Genomic DNA, 24,353 nt, shown 5'->3' with positions numbered 1-24,353 from the left:
TATCAATAGGGATTGAATCATTAGGCAAATATGGTATATATGATTCCTGATTGTTCTTAGAAGACTTTTGTGTTTATTTCATAAACAGTGTAATTTCCCGGGGGGCTGAAAGAGGTGCTGTGGATATCAAAAAACACTGTGGATGTCCAGTACAACTGCAGGCACACCTCCAACCTTTCCAGGTAAGGGCAACACATAGTTTTTCCCTGTATCAAGATGGATGGCCTAAAAAATAAAAGCCTGCTTACAACAGTGGGGAAAACATTTGTAATTAGAAAGCTCAAAATATACAACTTAAAATTCCCATAAGATCCCAAGGGAAGAACAGGCCAAATATGATTGCATCATTCAAATGGCAGTGTATACACATACGTCCAAGTACAGATGCTTACTATCAGGTAATAACAATAGACACTGATGGAAACCTTTCAGATTCCAATAATTTAATCTTGTTTTGTGCTCAGAAGTGACACAGAAAGCTTAATTTTCTTCAGAATGTAAGAAGTGAGGAGAAAATCTTCATATAATAGGCTGAGATGACTGTCATCGCTTTCTACTAAAAATGGCGACCAGAACTAGAGCAAATCCATCTTAGAAAATCAAGGAACCAGCTTTTTAAAAACTAAGGGAATTGTCTACTTCACCATAAATCAAAAGATTAACGTATGAAATACAATACATAATGGTAGTTCTCTAAGTTCAGAGGAGCTCAGGAAATCACCTGGATGCTTGTTAAAATGCAGATTCCTAATCTGACGTCCAAAGACTCTGATTCTGCAACCCTAATTAGCACCTGGACATATATCTTAATAATACAGACCAAGGATATGGAAACAAGCACTCTGAGTATATTTTAATTAATGGGAGCTCAGCACATAAAATTAGCATAAGTTATACATTGTTACTACTCTTCCATTAAATAACTTGTAACAATGGTTGCCAACATTTGAGGAAAATGAGAACACTTTCAGAAACTGTGAACCTGCCTCCAAAAATATGCAGGTACACCCACAACACTTTGCATACAGTGAGGTTCCGGTATCCTCTGAAAACCCCAAGTAAAAATGCCCAAGCTAAAATGATGTTCTCCTGGTACATATCTGCACATAACTCAGCTGACACTGTAGGTTCTTCAATAAATTTAGGGTTACTTTATACAAACTATCTTTAATAATGGGCACACATATGTGAACTTCACCTAAGAATTAGTTGGCATCTATAAAATTTCTTGGCAATGTCAAGTTCAGTAAGAATCACTCAATCTCTCTCCCAAAAGGCTGTTGTCTTAATGCTCAAAAAAAATTTAGTCTCTAGTCACTGAAAGTTTCTTATAATCTTAGACCCATGAAATTATCAAAATGGGGAGGTTCTTAAATGCAAAAGGTTCCCATAGATTTATGCCAGACTTGAAAACATATACGCTCTTCAACTTACATTATGTTCTGATAAACACATCATAAGTTGAAGATATCATTAAACAAAGATGCTTTTAATACACCTAACCTACCAACCATAGCTTACCTAGCCTACATTAAACATGCTCAGAACACTACATTAGTTTACAGTTGGGCAAAATCATCTAACACAAAGCCTATTTTATAATAAAGTGTTGAATATCTCATGTAATTTACAGAATATTGTAGTGAAACTGAAAAAGGCAGCTGTATAGGTACTTCAAGTATGGTTTCTATTCACTGCACTGCATTCAGACCATCATAAATTTAGTTGAAAGTTTGTAACTCAAATCACAAGTTAGTCTGTACTTTTAACAGTTAATGTTAGAAATGAATTTTAACAACTTTATCACATAATATAGGATATATTTTACATGTTATAAGGGTGTGGCAGAGCATCTTGTGAAAACAAAAAAACCTTTTAAAAAGCTAGTAAATTTACCTGAACCCTGTATTTTAGCAATCTTAATAGCACGTAGTATTTGCTAACTAGACTTCGTGGACAACTAAGACTTTTTCTGGAACTATATTATACACCACTTCCATATCAAAAATACACTAGATAGAAATGCAGGTTAGTAAAAACTGTTTTACAAGTAGTTTTGTAATAAAAGTTGACAGAAGTTCAACTTACTAAATGTATTAAGATTAAACAAAAAAAATCTTAAGTAGGTATCACATCACACAATAGGAAAAAACTCCCAAAAAGTCACTGTCCAGGAAGAACAAGGAGGACATCAAGATGTTCTAAGCAATTTCCTGAATAGCAGGATATGAAAGGCTGGAGAGGCTGGGTTTTTGATCAGTTTATGTTCTTTTTCTGAATAGGCTTACTCATTATTATGATGAAAGATAACACACATAATATTAAAAACTAAAATCGAATGGTTCTACTGTCATGGTTGTCAGTTAATGCTCAGCTAGGAAAAAAGTTCATTTGTTTCCCTTTATTGGGGGAAAAAAGTCAATCTCTAGGACCATTTTAGAGCTGTGCAACTTTTTTCTTTACACTATTAGCATTGGCTGTAGTAAGCTGCTTTACTGAGACAAATAAACATATCCTTCAAGGCAACGCTGCCCATTTCCATGCTAATGAAAAGTTTTTTTCAGTTATGAAACGGATATTTCTTTTTCATTTCCATAACTTTATTCAGATGATCATTTCAACCATATAAAAATAAGAGATGTATTGAGGTCCATCTTGGATGTTTTGTCTTCTGGTAAAAAGTTTATTCAGATGATCATTTCAACTTTATTCAGATGATCATTTCAATCATATAAAAATAACAGATGTATTGAGGTCCATCTTGGATGTTTCTTCTTCTGGTAAAAAATTAGCTGGGGACGGTGGCTCATACCTGTAATCTCAGCACTTTGGGAGGCTGAGATGGGTGGATCACTTGAAGTCAGGAGTTTGAGATCAGCCTGGCCAACATGGCAAAACCCCATCTCTACTCAAAATACAAAAGTTAGCCGGGTGCAGTGGTACGAGCCTGTAGTCCCAGCTCCTCAGGAAGCTGAGGCAGGAGAATTGCTTGAACCCAGAAGGTGGAGGTTGCAGTGAGCCGGGATTGCGCCACTGCACTCCAGCCTGGGAGACAGATCAAGATTCTGTCTCAAAAAAAAAAAATTAGCAGACTATTTCTAAGTATAATTTAACTAAAAACACTACTCAACTTCAAATTTACTTTAATGATATATATACAGGAGTTAACAACTTACAATTAAAACAAAATCAGTTATGCTAATTTCACATAACTTAAAATCATGCAATACTGCATGGTAAAAACAACAGCTTTGTTCATATACAAAAATTGTTATTTTGAGATTCATGAAAGCATCTTGAAATTTTTGAAATAAGCTTTTTGCAAAGAGTATTTTATAAAAATTTAAACACCTGATTAATTAGTTAATGCATTATAAGGAATGATAATAAACATTATTAATAAAGTGAGGTTACAAGCACTTAGTTTTAAAATTACACCAGGTACAGGGTTGAACATAATCTCAAGAAATAAATGTTTAAGAAAATAGTTTTGAAAAATATCTCATATTGAAGCCAGGTTAAATTTTGTTAAACTGGGTTATATAAATCAATAGTCAAGTTTATTCAGTTAAAGAAAATATGCCTAACTTTTCTTATACTCATAAATAAGGATTTATATATAATCTTTATATACAAGTGAAGAAAAGTTCAATGAAAAAAATATACTGCCAATCCACTTATTATGGCTGAAATATTTATCTATACATTAGATTGCATTGATGAAAATGTCCAATTTAAATCACATTCAACCAGCATAAATATTTAAACCGAGTATTGTTGTAAACAATCAAGAAAAAAATCCTTTTAATTTTTTATTTCATTACTGGGTAACAATCTACTTCTCAGCTTAGAATGCGATAGAAAGCCTCCACATTTAATTTAATCAAATCCAAACCCAATAAACTTAAGAGTAAACAAAGTGAATGTTTTTCAAAGTGCATAATATCCAACTCATCCACTTGCGCTATTTATCCAATTCCAGTTCATCAGCAAGAAAATAAAATGTACTTGACTATAAAAATACTCAGGAATGTTATCGAAAAGGAAAGGCTATTTTGTAGAAGTAACTACAAAAATAATTAGTTTAAATCTTTGTAAAGCTTTAATGTAAGAACATCAGTACACTTTCTTTACATAAACCTTAAAGCATGATCAATACCAACATTTTAAATTTCCAGCTTTCAAGTACTTGAAAAAAAGTTGCAACAAAGTGTCTCTTCCCAAAAAAGCAAGAAGAATGATCATGCAGGTGTTAATCTGCAGCCATCAGACGACACTGATGTCTGTGTTGGGCTGTCATCTCTGACTCCACTGGCAGCAAGTGTAGACAAGGCGTTACTCTGAAATGCAGATGTAGGACAAGGAGTCATGCCAACATTTTCCTCTTCATCAACATCTGAATCTGGTGTTGTAACTTCACTGTCTTGAAGCCCAAGGATCTCACAGACTGCTTGTGGCAATTCCTGGATATGAAAAATAAAACACGAAACTATCTTTTACTACAGAGGAAAAATAACCACAAAGTAACACTTCTGTTTAAGACTACACTGATTCCAGAATCTGAGCATTTGTCCTAACAGTGTAAATGTTATGTAACCTTCTCACAACTTATCTTCTCAGTTCCAAATAAAATGCTAACCACATTTCCCTAAGTGAGTCTTAGATAGCTTCCAAATTAGTCACTCTCCATCCCACCTCCACATTCCCACAAACACAGCATTTCCTAATATTTGGCATTTATCTCTTTCTCCTTTTTGTAATATCTTACTTAGACCATCTTTCTCTCCCAGTAAACAGAAGTTCTTCAAAGGCAAGAAGTCTCTCATTGACATGCTTTGGAAGAGAACAGGTATCAAATAAATGTTTGTAGAAATGAACGAAGTCGAGAGAGAGAGAGAGAGAGCGGGGGGGGGGCGCAAAACACATCAAAAGTGTTGGAGATACTGCATATTTAATATAAGAGCCTATTCTGCATTCATGAGTTCAACTAAATAATATATCATTGCTGAAATTCCACAGCCTCTTTGTTATAGAAATATTTTCATTACTTTGACCATTTTACCTTATTACAGTTTCCTATCTGCCATAGTCAACTGTTTTCAATTAAGTGCTATAAATCTAGAAGAGCAAACAAAAAGCTACCCTATATTTTGTGTCTGCCCTCAACTTGCTAAAATTGCTATTTTATTTCCAAGAAGAGAAATCTTTCTTGATCTCAACCCACCAAAACAAACAAATCTTGCAATTACTCAAAACACTGTATACCTTGCATTTTACCATCTGTAGAGAAATTGCTTCTGCCTTGCATAGTATATCTTCCACATCAATTTTCATGGACAATTCATTGATATGCTAAAAAGTATCAACAAAATAAAGTGATAATCGAAACTGAATGCACTATTATATTCTGCTATATAAAAACTTTATTACCAGTTATATTTCACTGCAGATAAAATCCTTAAAATAAAAACATTCATATACTACAAATACACAGGAAATTCAATATATCTTTCATTAGATTATTTCAAGTTTTAAAGCTAAAGACTAGCTAATAAGCTTATGGAACATTAAATCCAGCAGCTATCCCAAGTCTGTTATCTCAAAGTTATAATCAAAAGACAATTAATTTTTGGAAAACTAAAATACGTAAAAGATCACTTGCTGAATTTCCTTTTCTTCCTAATTAGCCAGGTAAAAATAACTGGCCAAATGTATTCAAACTGTCATTCTGAGAGAGTCATTCCTAGCACTGTTATTGACACAATTTAAGTTACTTGAGATTTAATAACGTTCCATGGAAATGTTCTGTATATCAGGACCACCAAACAGACAGAAGAGCCAGGACACCAAAAATCTAAGTTAAAGGAATAACTACCTTAAGTATTTCATTGAAGCCATAATGCTTTTCCATTATTTGCTGCTTTTCTGATTCCAGAATAGCACAACAGAGAAGAAGATGGAAATTTTTACATGGTAGTTCGGTCCACATTACCTACAGAAGGCAGAAGAACTATTTACTATATTGACTCTAAAATATTTTCCTTACCAATACAATTCTGAACACTGAATGACTTCCACACAAAGTAGATTTTGCCTATGTAGGGAAGTCCAAGGTTTTTCTAGCTAGGAAATGAGGGGCAGAAGAGTCTTACCTTCAGCTACAAAGTAACTATCAAGTTTAACATTACATGAATATGACATATTCTAGGTGTGGCTTTTTAAGATAGCCATAGTAAGTAAATTACTGAGCCTAACCAATATGACAAATGTTATTAATGCAGGAGCTAGAGCCACAAGGTTAAGATGTAAGGGTTAGATGCATTTTCAATTATTTTTCTGAAATAGCAGTTTGTCACTTTGATCTGAAAAAAAAGACTAAAGCTAACCCCTGGAAATAAAAAAGGTTCAGTTATACAGAACATGGAATCAGAAACACCCAGAAGCAGTTCTACATTCTAAATACATAATAAAACCATTGCATCACATTATATCCCTGATTGTGACAATAACTGAATTAATTATCCCAAATTTATAACCAAACATATAAAATGCTTGATCAATAGCTATAGCTCTTCCTAAAGTCAGATAATACCCTCAAATTTAGGATCCTAATTTCCCCCTCCTTCATGTACCTAATAATATCTTTTCTGGAAAGATAAAAACATGCATACAAACTGTACTATTAGAGCATACCTGAAATGCGTTTACTTCTTTCAAAAGGAGCAAATCAAGTTGAATAATTTTCAAACTAAACCCAATTGTTGAAAGTTTAATTACAATGCAATTAACCTCAAGGATTCCATTAAAAGTTTGAATTTATTTAGTAAACACATATTGAGGAGTTATTCTAGCTATGTGGCAATAATATTCTTAATTCATCCTTTAAAACCCATTTATGCCTGAGATTGCAACTTTTTGAATTTTTGCAATCAAACTTTTTTATTTCCAGGGGTTAGCTTTAGTCTTCATGATGACCTTGAGCAGCAAGATATAAATAACTCCTACATGCTTAGCATTCCAATAATGGAACACTAGGCATAAATGGGTTAACCCATTTTTAACCCATAAATTAAGATACTAATTTAACAAAATTGATAAATATTTAAGTATGCTTCCAGATAAAGAGCGAGCATGTGGGTTTTACTTCTAATTTCAGAGCAGAGGAAGTAAGCACAAAGCAATCAACTTTTTAATCAGCACAATGCCTTGTCTAATGGTAGCAGACCCATCAATAACATAGGAATCAATTTCCAGCTGTAAAAACCTCAGAGACCACTAGAGTTCTGCTGTATAAAGTTGTATTTATTATCAAAATGGATTGTCTCCCAATTCTTTCCTTGGAAGAATTTCTGTTATCCTAAGGTATGATCAATCATTATACCAGTATTCTATTAAAAAGCACACTGAGCTGGGCACAGTGGCATACACCTGTAGTCCCAGCTACTTATAAGGCTGAGGTGAGAGGATTACTTGAGTCCAGGAGTTCAAGATCAGTTTGGATAACATAACAAGACCCCTTCTTTTTAAAACAAACCAAAAAAAAAAAAAAAAAAAAAAAAAAAAAAGCACACATCTATTATTAACAAATATTTAAGAAAATGTGAAATTATTTTGTTTTTCATTAAGGGTTGCCCCGGAACAATAGATACTGGGGATTACACATGGAGGGGGTTGGTGTGAGGAAGACATGGGAAGTAAAACTACCTATTGGGTACTATGATCACTACCTGGGTGACAGAATCATTCACACACCAAACCTCAGCAACATGCAATTTACCTATGTAAACAACTTGCACATGTACTCCCTAAACCTAAAATAAAAAGTTGAAGAAATAGAGTTGCCCTGGGTAAAAAATGGAATAAAAGAAGTACATCAAAAACATAAGAATATCCTCTATGCCAGATGTGGCAAAGCCTGACATAAAGTCAAGTCTCTCAAAGGAAGAACAAAGGCAGCAAATGGCCTAGAGAACTTGTTCGGGATACCTCTTGGCCCCAGAGATTGTGATTTGAAGAACAAAGCTCCAAAGACCAGGTATTCAGTGTGTGACTAATTTTTAAGCAGAAGCTATAAGTTCATCAGAATTTTGGAACGTTCTTGCTTTAGATATTTCAGTAAGGCTACCACAATCCATTTATACTCTACAGAATAAATTGTTACTTTTCATAATAAATATATTTGCATAATAATTTAAGGGCTTACCTCCCATAATCGAAGAATATCTAGAAAACTAAATTCCCTTTTGAATCTGATTAAAAGCCATCTGAAGCAAAAGTAAAGGTATCCTGAGTCCTGAGATTCTATACAGAAGAAAAAAACATACATATGACTTACTCTTATGTTAATTATGTCAGAATACAGTTACATTTCTCAAATTTTCCTACGCGTCTTAGGCAATTCAAAGCCCTATACATTTGTCTTCTACCACGTTAAGGAATGATTTCAAATTTGAAGGCTGACTTCTTTTTAAAAACTAAAAAATAACAAATAATACATTTGATGAATCAAGTTTAAGGGAGAATTATACAAGGTGAGTTTGGTCTCACACTTTTATGGAACCGAAGAAAGTGCAGTAGGGTATATATGTCTTTAAGTTCTTTTTTATAACAGGGTCTTGCTATGTCGCCCAGGCTGGAGTGCAGTGGAGAGATCAAAGCTCACTGCAGCTTCAACCTCCTGGGCTCAAGCAATCATCCCACCTCAGCCTCCCGAGTGGCTGGGACTATAGGGGTGCACCACCACAGCCAGCATTTTTTTTCTTGTAGAGACTGGGTCTCACAGTGCTGGCCAGGCTAGTCTCAAACTCCTGCGCTCAAGTGATCCTCCCTCCTCAGCTTCCAAAGTGCTGGGATTAGAGGCATGAGCCACTGCACCTGGCTTCTTTAAAAGAGTTCTTTACATTTTTTTCTATGCATTAACCTACAGTTTGCTGGGTATAGCTGATTCACTAAACTTACCTAAGTAACTGCAAAATCCACTGTCCAACAATCGAAGTAAGGTACTCAATTGAATTAGCTGGGTCTTCATGCCTTGCATTTGCTCTTCAAAATTCTGATGCTTTAAAAGGAAATAATTGTAACTATACAAGTAATATTTAATAAATATTTTATAGTATATAATGACTGAAAACTAAAACATGATGTCTAAGGACAAATGCTAAACTTATACCACACTGGTTATCTTAAAAGATGTGTGACTAATCAAAAAGCTAATGTAACACTGAAAAGGGGGGTAAGGAGAAAGAATCCTTGGTCTCAAAACTAAGGATTATTTTTCCCTCTATTCATCTGACTTAGATAAAGAAATATGCAGACATAGCAACTGCAGACTAAGATATTTATTTCTTACATAGCATGAAGGACTTGGTGAAAGAAACACACATTTGGGAAATAAGTATTTATCACATTATTTCCATTGTTAAATATTCCTTCAAATTACCATATATAATAAAATTAATTTTAGTTTTAATATGTATTTCATTTTAAAGAATTAATTGCTTCTTAGGTTTGATGACATTAGAGAATCTGTAAAGTCAAAACCATTTTCAGGATAATACTAAAACATTATCTGGATTTCGTACTTTAATTCTTTCACAAGTGCAAAGGCTGTATGATGAGTGATATTGCAACAGATTGAACACAGAAGCTGATATGAAAATCCAGCTGTCTTCTATTAAACCAGACATTTTTGAAAATAAAATATTTAAAACAATTCCTTGTGCCAGTAAATTTTTCATTAGGAAAAGTTACTTTTCATTGAAAAAAATTTAATCTATGTTAAGGTGGAATGTGTTTATTGTTATTATTTAATGAATTAATAAATAAGTGAATACAAATTTCTCAGTATTAATTTTTTACATAAACATCAACAGATATAACCCACATAAACAAAAACTCATACTATGGGAGAGTGTGAAGGGGTCCTGAGGTTACAGAGTTTGAGAACTGCTGGGGTTCATATGTTTTACACAATCTTCAAAGTTGAGTAGACTCCCTACCAACACCTGAGTCAAGGGGCCAGAAGGCACCAAAACAGATGCTCTGAAAGGCATCTTAAATAATTTGGATCCCTTTAACTCATATGTCCCAATCCCTCTGTGGTAACCTACTGTCCAACCCTAGTGAAAGCCTTAGAACAACATTTCCTCCTTTACACTTACTTTTTCACTTTTATAGTACAATAGTGCTTTATTAGAACTATCATATTAGAAACCATTCTTGAGTTAAAAACAACTTAAGGCTATTAATTTTCAATAAGCTGTTTCTCTTTAATGAATTTTAAAAACTAGTTTAATAGACTAACTCAAGACTTCAGGAAATAGTTCCTCCACATTTGCGGGAGAGATCTACAGGGAAGGGGCAGAGTCAACTCTGATTAACAGGATCATTTTTGCTGTGACACATTCAAAGACTAGAGCTGATTTGGGAATACCAACATGGCACAGACATTTGCTACCCACTCTGCTATAAAAAAGCACCCCCATAATGACAGACACCAAATTTGAAAAAGTAGTTACTCCTGGAGAAGGGAGAGTGGGATCAACAAAGGGCTTCAAATGTGTCTATAAATAAATGTGTCTGTATGGGGCAAGGGACAAAGAAAGGAACCAAAAACTACACGGCAAAATGCATGATGAGTATAACAAAGTTCATCAGATCACTCAGTACTTTGTATTTCCTAAACAATAGACAAAGTCTATGCCTAGATGTAAGTAAACATCAACAAAAGTAAATTTATGGACATTAGGTTCAGCCACCACAAAAGTAGTACAAACTTACATGAAATAAAGCTATAAAACAAAAACAAAGAATCGAGAAACAGCAGCACAGTTTTAAGGACATCAGACAAGGGAAATGCAGTGAAAAATAATCATACAGATTATTTTGATTGCCACGTATTTCCCTATCATTCAAATATTATGAAAGATGTTAGCAGACAATATGCTAAGGAGAGATCTTTTTAGAATAAAGACTAGAAAAATCCCCAGAACACAGTTAATGGAAAAGGCAAACAGAGAACATTTACTGTGAAAATGACAGAACAAAGAAACTGAACCTTCATACACAAAAAAATGACAGACTGTAAAGTGTATATTACACATGTTCAGAAAGTAGTCATTACATACGAGACCTATATACATGCATACACACACGTGTATGTACGTATGCCACATGCATGTATATATGTGGCATTGCATGTCAATATACATTAACATATCAATGTTGGCTTAGTTTTACTGAAAACTATTATTGCATGAACTAAATGCAGTATGTTCATCTTAGTTTTACTTTTATTTTTTAGAATATCTACTATAGCAATTTAAACTAATCACTGGGGAAAGATTCAAGTGTTTATTCTATAAAAATCTGTTGAACTTCATGTCAGACATTAGGAAAATTCTGGTATGCTACCAGTGAAACAAAGATATAATCCCTTTTTATCAAGGAACATACTAGCTCTGGTAAAAAGAGGATAAACAACAAAAACACAAAGAAGGCAGACAACAATTTTTATGTAATTAGTATCAGTTGTACAGACCTTTATAACAAATGTCTCAGGTTTCTAGAGCACTGGGAGTAAATGGAACTAAGAAGGTAGGCAAATCAATCAATCAAAAAAGTAAGGAAGTCAAACTATGATATTACCAAATACTGCATTCATAATCCTTCCAAATAATCAAAAAGACATTAATTTATGGCAAAGAAACAATTTTAATATTTATGAATTTAACAGTAAAAGAATACTTTAAAACTATCAAATCTTATCAAATACACATTTAGAAAAAACTGAAAGATGTGAGAACAAGTTGAATCTATGGACAAGAGACTTGAGAAAATAGCCAAAAGTGGGGAAAATTTGAGGGAGGAAAAAAAATAGGCAAGCAAGAGGAAAAGAATAGACATAAAGAAAAAAAAGAGAAAGGTGCCAGAAACTCTGATTTAAACCCTATATTACAGGAAAATATTTCAGAGGGTTACAGATTTAAAATGCTTATCTCCTTGCAAGCCAGCTATTTCAATATGCAACATAAAGGCCCAGCATCAAGTATATTAGTCTTATTTTGAAAAAAATACAGGAACCTATGTAGTCAGATCTTTGGATTTCATGTGCCTTTATCCAGTCTCATCCCTTCTGCTTTTTTTTTTCCCCTCTAATAGATTGCTTGAAGAGACTTTTCTATTTTATTTCCCTGTCAATATTCTCTGCACTATTGTCCTAGAACTCTGTCTCAAAGATTTAACAATGATAATAAATAAAAATGTTCTTTGTACTAACATGTATATATAGACATAGTTCAATTCTAATAATCACATATTTCTGGGAAAACAACAATAAATTCTTAATAAAGTGTCAGAGTTACAAACAGTTCAAACACATCTGGAGAAAAATCAGTTACTATAATGACAAAATTCAAAATGTTCACAAAAGGTAAGGATATTACTTGCCGTGACTAAGCTTTATCTCTAAAACAGATGATATTGAAGTTCAACTATTCCACAAAACTGAATTCATTTATTTTATCAATATTCTATAATGACTCATGGCTCTTTTATAGAACATAAGCATTTACTGATATTAAATCCTGATTATTCCTAAACTACAGGCACAAACTATTTCCTGTATTAAAAACACCAGTATTTCTAAGCCCTTGAATGGCTACTAAAAAGAAAAAGATAACAAAAGGCATGAAGTAATTTTTTTAGGTTCCATCACAGTGGACTAAATATAAAAATCAACCTTATACTATAAAATTATACAACTAAAATTTTCCAAAATCAGTTTAATGGAAGGAATCCCTGTTCTTACCATCTGGTCCATGTAAGAGGCAAAGCACCAAAAGGCATCCACTTCATTTTCCATCACATATAAAAGAGGGGAAAGTAAGTCACTCATACCCTGCACATATCCTAAAAAGAACAGAACAAATAATGTCTCTGAAAACCTAAGCTTTATGTATCCTCCTGTGCATATCACCACCATTTCACTTAAAATTTTATCTATTTTTTGGATTCAGAATTTGGTAGACATTGATGTTCACCAAGAAAAGAACATAAATGAGAAACTCTAGTCATGAGTAAGAAAGATGAGTTGTTTCAGATTGAGATGTCAAGCAAAATATAGCTTCCAGCATGTGTCTCAGTGCAGATACACTATCAAGAGTGGGTAATATTTTTTAAAATAGCATGCAAGATCATCATGAGAAAGAAAAGGGGTGAAGAGATAACCCAGGGGAATATAAAAAAGACAGGTTTAATAAAGACCAGTCAGAGAAGTAAAGAAAAAAATCAAGGGAGAAAAACGTTGCAAAAATCAAGGAGAAGAAAGTTGCAAGCCCAGAGTGGTTAACAATGCCAAACTACCACGAGTAAGCCACGTAAAATAAGAACTGAAAAGGGTTCCACTGCTTTGGCAATCAGGCCTTTAGAGTCACACAAAAGGAGTTACAAAATTAAGAGCCTCTTTTAAATAGCCTTAATCTAGGTCCTTCTTTCTTTCTTTGTTACTCTCTACATCCAACCAATGCCAGCAACAGGGCTTAATCCAATCACTATTTTGTACCTAAAGTGACCACTTAACTATCTGTCTCTGATGTTACCATAATTTCTCAATGGTGACAGTAATAGAGCCCTTGATTAAAGAAAAACTGGAAAATTAAGGAGTCAGATCCCTCACTTAAAAATAAGAAAAAGTGTTAGTTTCACTTTTCACCTGAACATGCCAAACTTCTTGTTTCTTTTCTTTCTCTTATAAAACCCTCAATTATCCTTCCTTTACAATTTTCAAGACTTGAAAAATTTTCAGACTTAAGAGATTCTTGAACCAATGAAGGGACAAGAGCTTATATTAAGCCTTTTTACTTACACGTTACTCAACTTTGGTAAGTTTTGTGTATTTATTAAAATCATATAGAAATTTCTTTGTTGGTAGCTTGGGAAGTCTGGAAAATAGTCTTTCATTTGCAAATCCAAAGCTTACATTTTTATTCACCAAAAATCTATTTGCACTGAAGCCTTATAAGAATAAATATTTAATAAAAGGAGGAGGGAATAGTTCTGCTATAATATAAATGATAATTATACATTACTCTTTCTGTTTTGGAGGAAAACTTTAAAAAATGATCTCAGAAAGCCAGTAAACTAAATCATCTGAGAAAACTCAGATCAAACACACAATAAACAGAGGCACTCAGATCACCTCAGAATCTCCTTACAAATAAAGGTTCAGCTCAATTTGCTGTGAGCCTCTGTCCAATCATTTACTGCCATACCTTTCCACAGTCCTACTGACCTCACTCTGTCTACACTGCATTCTGCAGGAAAATACAGCTTTACTCACTTTAGCATAAAAGGGCACCTGAGTTCTCATGGAGGACATCCTTACAGTACCAGACAATGAAGTTACCAAGACATTTAGGGAAAAAAGCTAGACAAAAGTGACTTGTGACAAAATATCTAAATGTAATCATTTCTACAAATTTACACAGATGGTTTCTAAAACAATGTACACTTTTTAAGAAATAAGATAGACGAAAGACTAAATTGTTATCATCAGAACTTTCTTACCGGACACAGTGAAATCAATGATAAATAATAAAGGCTAACCCAATTAAAGCATGAAGGAAATCTAACCTGAATTCAACAAAGTGCAAGAGTACTACTTTAAGTAGAGTCTGACTGTGTATGATCTACAACAGAAATATTTCAAAGTGTGTTATTCAAAAGATTTACAAAGCACCTTTCCTCTCCTAAAAAAGTGCTTTATTATTAAGTTATAATGAATAAAAATTCCTAAGAAGCAAATTTAATCCTTTAAGTCCTCGGCTTTCATATGGAATCATTACTATATTTCTTCTGTTAAGTCTTAGGTGAAGGAAGTTGTCAAATTAATCTTCATCTTCTGGTTACCTTTAATCTGTTTTATTTTATACATGATGTTCTTTGGGGTATGTCATGGGTTGTAGGAGGTGGAATTAATGTACAAATTCCTTTTAATTAAAGCAAGATTAAGAATGTTTAAATTAGCATTCAGTGATACTCAGATTCTGCACTACTGCTGACTGATGCACATCTTAATCAGCACAACTACAATTTCTTAAGTACTTCCCTAAAATTACTTCAAAAGCAAATTTGTTTCAGTGTGTTGTTGGCGGGGAGGGGCTGAGAAATGAATACCTTATCATCCTACTGTATACTTGCTTACACCAAAAAGAAAAATTTTAACTAAATATATTTCAATTTTCCAGGTTACTGAAGCTTATCTTTTAGAGTATCAAAAAACAAAAAATTGAGGATCAGAAATCATTCTTAAAAAACATTAGACACTCTCCTAATTTAATCTCTCATTGGTTATTCAGTATCATCATTACAAACCCTGTAAAGATGCTACCCACAGAAACTTTCTGAAGTATAGTATTGGCACTCACTAACTCAAAATCACCCTTCCTTAAGTTATTCTGTCTGCTTTTGATAATTTTTGTCTCATTCCTCACTACTGAGACTGTATTATAATGGTATAATGCAAATATACCTATACCTCACCTATGGTTAAGAAGCCAAACAACTCTATATAATGAAATCACCTATAAGACAGTAAATTTATAGTCCAGGTTACTCTGCTATGAGTAAAGAGTAAGAAATATTATCCATTGCTTTTATAAAAAGTATTTTGGCTTCTCATAAGGTCAGAGTTATCCACAGAAAGCTTGACTATATTTCAGATAACTGAAATGTTTATATAGAAAGAATGTGACATTAGTATAAACAAACAGAAATGACAAGTTATCCAGTTAGCTGGTCTGGGAAAATGCCCTAAGAAAACTAAGCATTCAGGAACTCCTGCTATAGAATAGGTATGAATTCCTATCTCAAAATTACCATCTGAGAGAGTGGGGCAATGCCTTCTGTTCCCAAGGAGAATGGTCCTATCCCCTATGGTGGTAACAGAAGCTAAAATAAATGGCAAAGGGCTGGGATGCTGAAGGTATAAAGGTAAGAATCCCAGCCTTCAATAAAGACCTGGGTCTCTACTCCCAGACCAATTATTTACTTGTGTGACCATAAGTCACTCTCTAAATCAAAATCACCTTACTCATAAAGTAAGAATTATTTCCCCACTTCTTCAAAAGGCCATGAGAATTAAAAATCAAATCCAGTATGAAAGCACTCTGTAACCTGAAAAGCACTCTATTAATATTCTTTCAACAATTCAATTAGAAGCTCATTATAGGTGTCATGGACAGGACTGACTACATTTTACATTTTAAAGAAAACTCCAACTTTTGATTTACTGTCACCAAAGAGGCTGATACCTCAAGATCAAAACAGAGATTATATCTCCCCTAACTTACATATAGGAAACGAAGAGGAATTTACATAGATATGAACAGTGAAGAAAATGTACCCGTAATTTAAGGTTCATTTGGTTTTAATGTGCTAAGTATCCAACCTCCTTCTCTAAAGGATATCTCAAGCATTACTAAAATAATCTAGAAAACTTCTATTTCTATTATCCTTTAGCTAGAAGCCACTCACATAGCAGGTCTCAAATATTTCTAGTATTTCTACTTATTTCAAGGTTGATGGTCAGACAAGCTGTTGGTCCTTTCAAGAGACATCTTAGGTTTGCTTGCCTCTTAAAATAATGGTTCCCTGAGTTTTCTGTCCCTTCGTGTCCCTTCCCCAGATAATTTCCCACTTCTGCTTCCACCATCAGTTCCTTTTTTTTTTTTCCCTTGAGACAGAGTCTCACCATGTTGCCCAGGCTGGAGTACAATGGCATGATCTCGGCTCACTGCAACCTCCCCATCCGAGGTTCAAGCAATTCTCCTGACTCAGACTCCTGAGTAGCTGGAATTACAGGCAAGCATCATAAGCCCAGCTAATTTTTGTACTTTTAGTAGAGACAGGGTTTCACCATGTTGGCCAGACTGGTCTTGAACTCCTAATCTCAGGTGATCTACCTGCCTTGATGTCCCAAAGTGCTGGGATTACAGGCGTGAGCCACCACGCCTGGTCCCAGCATCAGTTCTTACAATGAACTTCTATAGAGAGATTTACCAAAAAAAGAGTAAGTTCTACAAGCCCTACAAAATTTTTGCACTGCTTATCTAAGATATCAAATCAGTACTTTTCTTCACAAGGGGAACAGCACATCAAACAATGGTTTGCAAACTTTCTCAGCTCATGGTTATCATCCTTAGTATCTTGATAATTTTTCCTAAGACACTACTAAGTCTCAAAGAAATAACAACTCCATTTATTAAGCAGTTAGGTCAAAACAACTAAGTAAGTATTCATGTCCTATGAGCTTATCGCCTGTTGAGCACTACAATACTTCTCAAACCTTGAAGTTCAACTAGGTATCATCATCCTCATTTATTTTACAAAGCTATTATCCATGTCTAACTGGATTAAAAATATAAATTCTAAAGCATATATATTTATATCTTTTAAAATTAGGACTTTAGAGAAGAACTTACCCAAATCAAAATCATACATACAGTAGGTCATCAAAATGTCATGAAGCAAAATCAATCCTGGATTATCTTGGCCTTCATAAAACTTGTTTGTTCTATCTGTTCTGTTAACATCTTTTTCTGAAGAGGAAAATCATCACATATTTGAAAACCTTTCAAAAAACAGATTCTTATAAAGCTCACATATTACAAGTACTGAGTCATTTTTCTTGCTATTAATTTCATTCAACAAGCTTCACTTAATGAATAAAAAAATTCAGCAAATTCTATTTCCAATATGCAATAAAGTAACACTTCAGAATTTTTTCAAGAATCAGTCCTCCTCCTCATGGGCAGCTTTTAAAATATTTTTCAATTTTTATCCAAACATAGAAAACTTTTAACTGCACAGTAGAAAACACTTTCAGTGAATTAGAAGCAACACTAATAATTTGCATTAGTAACAAAAATGCCAGTCATTAATGCATGTTATAGATAGTACTTGAAAACAAAAAAAAAACAACCTACCACCGAATCAAACATAATCAAAGAGATTTGTTTCACTCACAATTACTGCATTCATTTTAAGAAGTACCATCAAATTCTTTGTCACGTTTCATAAACATCTTTAGGACAAAATATTTCCTTATTTTCATATCTACACCATTTACTTTAGATATCATTATAAGCTAGAAATGACTTCATGAAAAACAGATTTGGAAACATCATCATGAGTGTGTCCAAAGTTGTTCTGGAGGCCAAGACAGGAGGACTGCTTAAGCCCAGGAATTCAAGAACAGCCTGGGCAACATGGCAAAACCCTGTCTCTACAAAAAACATAAAAATTACCCAGGCATGGCGACGCCTGCCTGTGGTACCAGCTACTCAGGAGGCTGAGGTGGCAGAACTATCTGAGCCCAGCAATTCGAGGCTGCAGTGAGCCATGATGGCACCACTGCACTCCAGCCTGGGCGACACAGTGAGGCCCTACCTCAAAAAAAAAAAAAAAAAGTCAAACTGCTTTCATCTCATTTCACAGTTGATAAAGAATAAGTTAATTTTTATTAACTCAAGCATAATTTACACTGTCATAATGCCAATACAGAATATCTGCCTTAATATGTTTTTTAAACATAGTAAAAAAAAAAAAAAGTTGTTTGTATTCTCATGAACTATCAGTATTTCTTCGTGTATAAATATTTAATAGTGACAAGCCAGGTGAAAAGCAGAAAAGGGATAAAAAATGATGTATGAAAATGCTATTTTATAATATTTCTAGAAAACCCGTTTCTGAAAAGAAAATGAGTACTTCAGCAAAAAACAAAAAGTTCTTATTAAATCTAACTCTCCATCTAATAATTTGATGTAGCTAAAAAAAGGATGAAGAAAGACAACCATGTTGACTGACCCATTTTATATTCACCATCACTAACATCAAGTGGGTTCTGAATGCTGCCTGGCAAGCCTGCTCTATTTCCCTTGTCCGTTCACTCCCTATTCCTATCTCGATGCCTTTTATTTCTTTCTCTTGTCTGACTCTAGTACCATGCTGAATAGGAGTGGTCAGAGTGGATATCCTTGTCTTGTTCTGGTCAAGGGGAATGCTTCCATCTTTTTCCTGTTCAGTATGATGTTGGCTATGGCTCTTATTATTTTGAGGTTATGTATCTTTGATGCCTAGTTTGTTGAGGTATTCAGTTTTATGTAATCTCATGCTATTTTTTGACATTTTAATAGTAGCCATTCTGACTGGTGTGAGATGGTATCTCACTGTGATTTTGATTTGCATTTCTCTAGTGATCAGTGATACTGAGTTTTTCATATGCCTGTTAGTCACATGCATGTCTTCTTTGGAAGTGCCTGCTCATGTCCTTTGTCTACTTTTTAATGGGGCTGTTTTTCCCTTGTAAGTTTAAGTTCCTCACAGAAGCTAGATATTAGACTTTTGCCAGATGCATAATTTGCAAATATTTTCTCACATTCTGTAGGAGGTGTGCTTATTCTGTTGATAATTTCTTTCACTGTGCAGAAGCTCTTTTTAAGTTTAATTAGATCCCACTTGTCAATTTTTGCTTTTGTTGCAATTGTTTTGGTGTCTTTGTCATGAAATCTTTGCCCATTCCTATGTCCAGGATGGTAGTGCTTAGACTGTCTTCCAGAGTTTTTATAGTTTTAGGTTTTACATTTAAGTCTTTAATCCATCTTTACTTTATTTTTGTATATGGTATAAGAAAGCGGTCTGGCTTTAATCTCCTACATACGGCTAGCCAGTTATCCCAGGATCATTTATTGAATAGGGAGTCTTTTCCCTGTTGCTTGTTCTTGTCAGCTTTGTCGAAAATCAGATGGCTGTTAGGTGTGTGGCCTTATTTCCGAGCTCTTTATTCTGTTCCATTGGTCTATGTGTCTGTTTTTTGTACCAGTACCATGCTGTTTTGGTTACTGCAGCCCTATCGTACACTTCAAGTCAGATAACATGATGCCTCCAACTTTGTTCTTTTCGCTTAGGATTGCCTTGGCTATTTGGACTCTTTTGGGTTCCATATGATTTTTTTTTTTTTTTTTTTGAGACGAGAGTCTCACTTTGTCGCCCATGCTAGAGTGCAGTGGTGAGATCTTGGCTTACTGCAACCTCTACCTCCTGGGTTCAAGCGATTCTCCTGCCTCAGCCTCCCAAGTACCTGGGATTACAGGCATGTGCCATCACACCCAGCTAATTTTTTTGTATTTTTAGTAGAGACAGGTTTGCCCTGTTGGCCAGGCTGGTCTCGAACTATCTGCCCACCTCAGCCTCCCAAAGTGTTAGGATTACAGGCGTGAGCCACCACGACTGGCCACACATGAATTTTAAAATAGTTTTTTCTAATTCTGTGAAGAATGACAGTTGGTAGTTTGATAGGAATGTTCTGAATCTGTGAATAGCTTTGAGCAGTATGGTCATTTTAATGATACTGATTCTTCCTATCCATGAGAATAGAACATTTTTCTATTTGTTTGTGTCTTCTCTAATTTCTTCGAGCAGTGTTTTGTAATTCTTGTTGCAGAGATCTTTCACCTCCCTGGTTAGCTGTATTCCTAGGTATTTTATCATTTTTGTGGCAATTGTGAATGGGATTGCCTTCCTGATTTGGCACTGGGGATTCGTCAGTGCACAAAACAGGCTTGTTTTAGACTGTCTTCCAGGGTTTTTGTGGTTTTAGGTTTCACATTTAAGTCTTTAATCCATTTTTCGTTTATTTTTGAATATGGTTTAAGAAAGGGGTCCAGCTTCAATCTCCTGCATATGGCTAGCTAGTTATCCCAGGACCATTTATTGAATAGGGAGTCTATTTAATAATAGACTCAGCTTGGCTGTTGTTGGTGTGTAGGAATGCTAGTGATTTTTGTACGCTGATTTTGTATTCTGAAATTTTGCTCAAGTTTTTTATCAGCTAAGGGAGCTTTTAGGCCAGACTATGGGGTTTTCTAGATAGAGAATCATGTCTGCAAACAGGGATGTTTGATTTCCTCTCTTCCTATCTGAATACCCATTATTTCTTTCTCTTGCCTGATTGCTCTGGCTAGGGATTCCAATACTATACTGAACAGGAGTGGCGAGAGATCCCCCTCCCTTTTCAAGTTTCTATTCAAACATCACTTTCTCAGTTAAAGCTGTCTCTGCCTGCCCAAGTTAAAACTGCAACATTGCACACAAACATCCTAACCCTCTTTCTTGCCTTATTTTTCTATTTGGCATCTATCACTAACATACCACATGTTACTTACTTATCTTGTTTACTGTCTGTTCTTCCCCCACAGGAATGCAAACTCCTTTAGGGGCAAGAAATTTGCCTGTTTTGTGCGCTGGTGACTCCCCAGTGCCTAGAGGAGAGCTTAGTACATAATAGGCACAAAGTAAATATTTATTAAAAGAATGAATGAATGTACGAATGCTTAAAATAGTCACTGTGGTTTTCAGAAAGATCTTAAACCCATTTATGACAGAGGCTGTGAATTTTTTTGTGTAAAAAAATCAGACCTTGGAGATGACCTTGGAGATAACTCCCAGAAGTTTAGCATTCCGATAATGGAACACCAGGCACAAATGGGTTAATGTGTGTTGCCAAAGTTAGAAACCACTTCTCTAAAAACTAGAATTCCTGAGCCTTCTTAACTGTCTCTTTTTCCATTAGATGGCATATCTGTTTCCATGGATATTTATACTGATAATAGCCAAACTTCTATCTCCTGCCAGACCAGTCCAGACTATTCAACTAGCTATTTGATATTGCATTTATACAAATATAAATGCAATATTTATATTTCACCTTGAGGTATATATATCTTAACACTTATTTCAATTTCACGATGCCCCATTTCACCTCAAATCCATAAGGGGCACTACTAACTGCCTAAGTTTTCTAGTCAGAAACTGAGTCCTATTTTTTATTTCTTTTTCCCCTTCACATCCCACATTTAATATATCAGAAAGTCTTACCAATTCTACCACCAAAATGTAAATTGAATCCACCTTTTTTTTTTTTTTTGAGATGGGGTCTTGCTTTGTCACCCAAGCTAGAGTGTAGTGGCACAATCACAGCTCACTGTGGCCTCAACCCCCCGGGCTTAAGTGATCCCCCCACCTCAGCCTCCCAAATACTGGAATTACAGTGTGAGCCATCATGCCTGGCCTCACCTACTTCTTTTTACCTCCTCAACTACCATTTCTTGCCTGGATTTCTGCTTTCTACTAACTGGTCTCCCTATTCCTACTCTTACTTTGATTGAATTTCCACAAAGCAGTAAAAATGATTTTAAAATATAAATAAAATACTCTTCCTTAAAAAGCTTCAGTAAGTTCTCATCACACTTAAAGTAAAATCCAACTTATTGGCATGTATGCAAGATCTAAGGCTTACTGTATAGTTTTGTTTTTAATAAAGTAAATGTATACTGCCCAAAAAGCTTTTGATAATCATTCTCAAAATACTTTTGGGAAAAATCATTATAGAAAAAGAATGCTTTAAAACTAACTTATTTTATATAAACTTCTACTGGCAGAAAGCATGGAATAGCTGAAAGGCCACTTAAAAATTAGATCTGAATATGAATGAATCTGAGCTACGGATCTAACCGGATTGATGGCTTAAGGCAACTGACTAACCTGTTCTGGGCTTCAATTTTATCTGTTAAAAATGAATAAAGTAGGCTAAAGTATGTATGTCTCAAAATTCAAATTTCATTATGAGGACTTAAAAATAACTAAATTTTTCTAACAGTCTCCTGGAAAGGATGAGACTATGGCATGAAAGGTTGAGAATATCAGAGACATCAACATTGACGCTTGATATAAAGGGAAGAGGATATGGCATGCAGAAAGAGGCTTAGAATACAGGCTTCCCTTCCAGTTCAAATATTTTATACTCAAGCAGGAATAAAACACCAGAATCCATTATTTTTCTTAGTGAAACTGAAAACAGCAAGAAGCTTCAGTTAGAAACTTTAGATAACTTCACAACTCGGGACTCCCAACCATTTGCCTTAATCAGAAGAAGGTCACAGTTTTTTCTGGTATAATTTATATTTCAGAAAAAATAAATTCTTTTTGGATCAAAAGTATCACTGCCAAAAATATCTTGTTTTTATGTCCACAAACGGTACCAAATCAGCCTGTTATGTTGGGCTTTCTAAATATAATTCAAAGAATTATTTCTCCCATGGGAGGGAGAAATTCCTCCATTGTTCTTTATTAAATCACAGACAAACAAATCCAGATACCACGTAAGAATTTCAAACTAAGTTCCAGTACTATCTAATGCTATCTTAAAACTACAGAGACAGTGTAATAAGAACATTAAACTGGGCTCTGCACTTATTAACTATGTGACCTTGGACAAGTCATTTATGTTCTCCATGCTTCAGTTTCTCATCTGTAAATGTAGATTATGAACTGCAACTAATGCTTTTATGATAAAATTCTATCAAGCATCTCTTTGTTTTAGACAATAGTTATCCCCAGGTAAATACTTTATTTTCAAATACTAACTAAATTTTATATCTAGAATCATTTATTTAATTTTAAAAATGAAATATATGTATATCTAAAGAAGTTCTGGAGGGATATAAACCAGTATCTATTAACCATAATATCTCTGGGTGACAGAAACAAAAATAACTTTTATTTTCCTCTTTTTGCTCATCTATAGTTACTAATTTTTCTACAATAAACAGACTTTTATAATAATGAAACATTTTTTAAAAAATAAAATTAATTCAACAAGCAAATAAAGGTAAACAATCTTTTTGAAAATTTCATACTTCAGAACTGAAAATTAAATATATCAGCACTTATAACTAGACTTACTGAATTAATATGCCTATTGGAAGAGGAATAACAAAGAACATTAACCACACACTGCAATGTACTTTCCTATTCTGATTTCTCTTTTGAGCCCTAGTGCTATAGCATGTATCTTTACTTTGTTAATCTTATCAAGACTTCAATGTAATCCCCTCTTGCATTTCCAAAGTTATTAAGAAAAAATTACCGATAAGACTTCTATAATCTCTTAACCTCGAATTTCTTTTCTCTTGTTCCTGGCTGACAGATTTCCACTGCAGTTTCATTCTGAAGTATTCATCACTATAGAAAACAATTTGACACCAAAGAAAGCTACTTGAAAACTTTATTTTTAACATTATTTAATTGGGTTTTTCTATAAACAGTATATCAAAGTATTTATGATGATAGCGGGATGTAAATTTATAAAAACAATAATGAAATGTTTAAAGTTATGACAAATAAGTGAAAACAAAAGAAAAAAAATCCTATACATGCCACAAAGTTTATGTGGTAAACTTTGTTCGCCTACTAGAATTTTAGGTATGCTTTGACAAAACACATTAAGACAAAAACAT

At 34.1% G+C, this 24,353-nt stretch overlaps 1 protein-coding gene across 6 annotated transcripts in view; it reads right to left on the bottom strand.

Moving 5' to 3' along the window:
- Window positions 1-3,126: 3,126 nt before the first annotated feature.
- The window catches only part of TBC1D15 (TBC1 domain family member 15), a 76,525-nt gene continuing 55,298 nt past the window's right edge, over window positions 3,127-24,353 (bottom strand). For all 6 annotated transcript variants that reach the window (XM_032295779.1, XM_032295793.1, XM_032295787.1 and 3 more), the window contains 8 exons: window positions 23,984-24,078; window positions 17,481-17,597; window positions 12,809-12,909; window positions 8,959-9,058; window positions 8,204-8,301; window positions 5,876-5,992; window positions 5,266-5,352; window positions 3,127-4,463 (listed from right to left, as the gene is read on the bottom strand). In XM_032295779.1, coding sequence (XP_032151670.1) covers window positions 4,242-4,463; window positions 5,266-5,352; window positions 5,876-5,992; window positions 8,204-8,301; window positions 8,959-9,058; window positions 12,809-12,909; window positions 17,481-17,597; window positions 23,984-24,078 — 937 coding nt within the window. In that variant the 3' untranslated portion in view covers window positions 3,127-4,241. The remainder of the gene's footprint in view (window positions 4,464-5,265; window positions 5,353-5,875; window positions 5,993-8,203; window positions 8,302-8,958; window positions 9,059-12,808; window positions 12,910-17,480; window positions 17,598-23,983; window positions 24,079-24,353) is intronic.

This window comes from Sapajus apella, unplaced genomic scaffold (genome assembly GCF_009761245.1).
Source record: "Sapajus apella isolate SASKATOON/1434 unplaced genomic scaffold, GSC_monkey_1.0 scaffold2, whole genome shotgun sequence".
In the NCBI taxonomy this organism is placed as follows: domain Eukaryota; kingdom Metazoa; phylum Chordata; class Mammalia; order Primates; family Cebidae; genus Sapajus; species Sapajus apella.
Note: the sequence above shows the minus strand (reverse complement) of the source record. Positions and strands in the feature narration are given on the sequence as shown.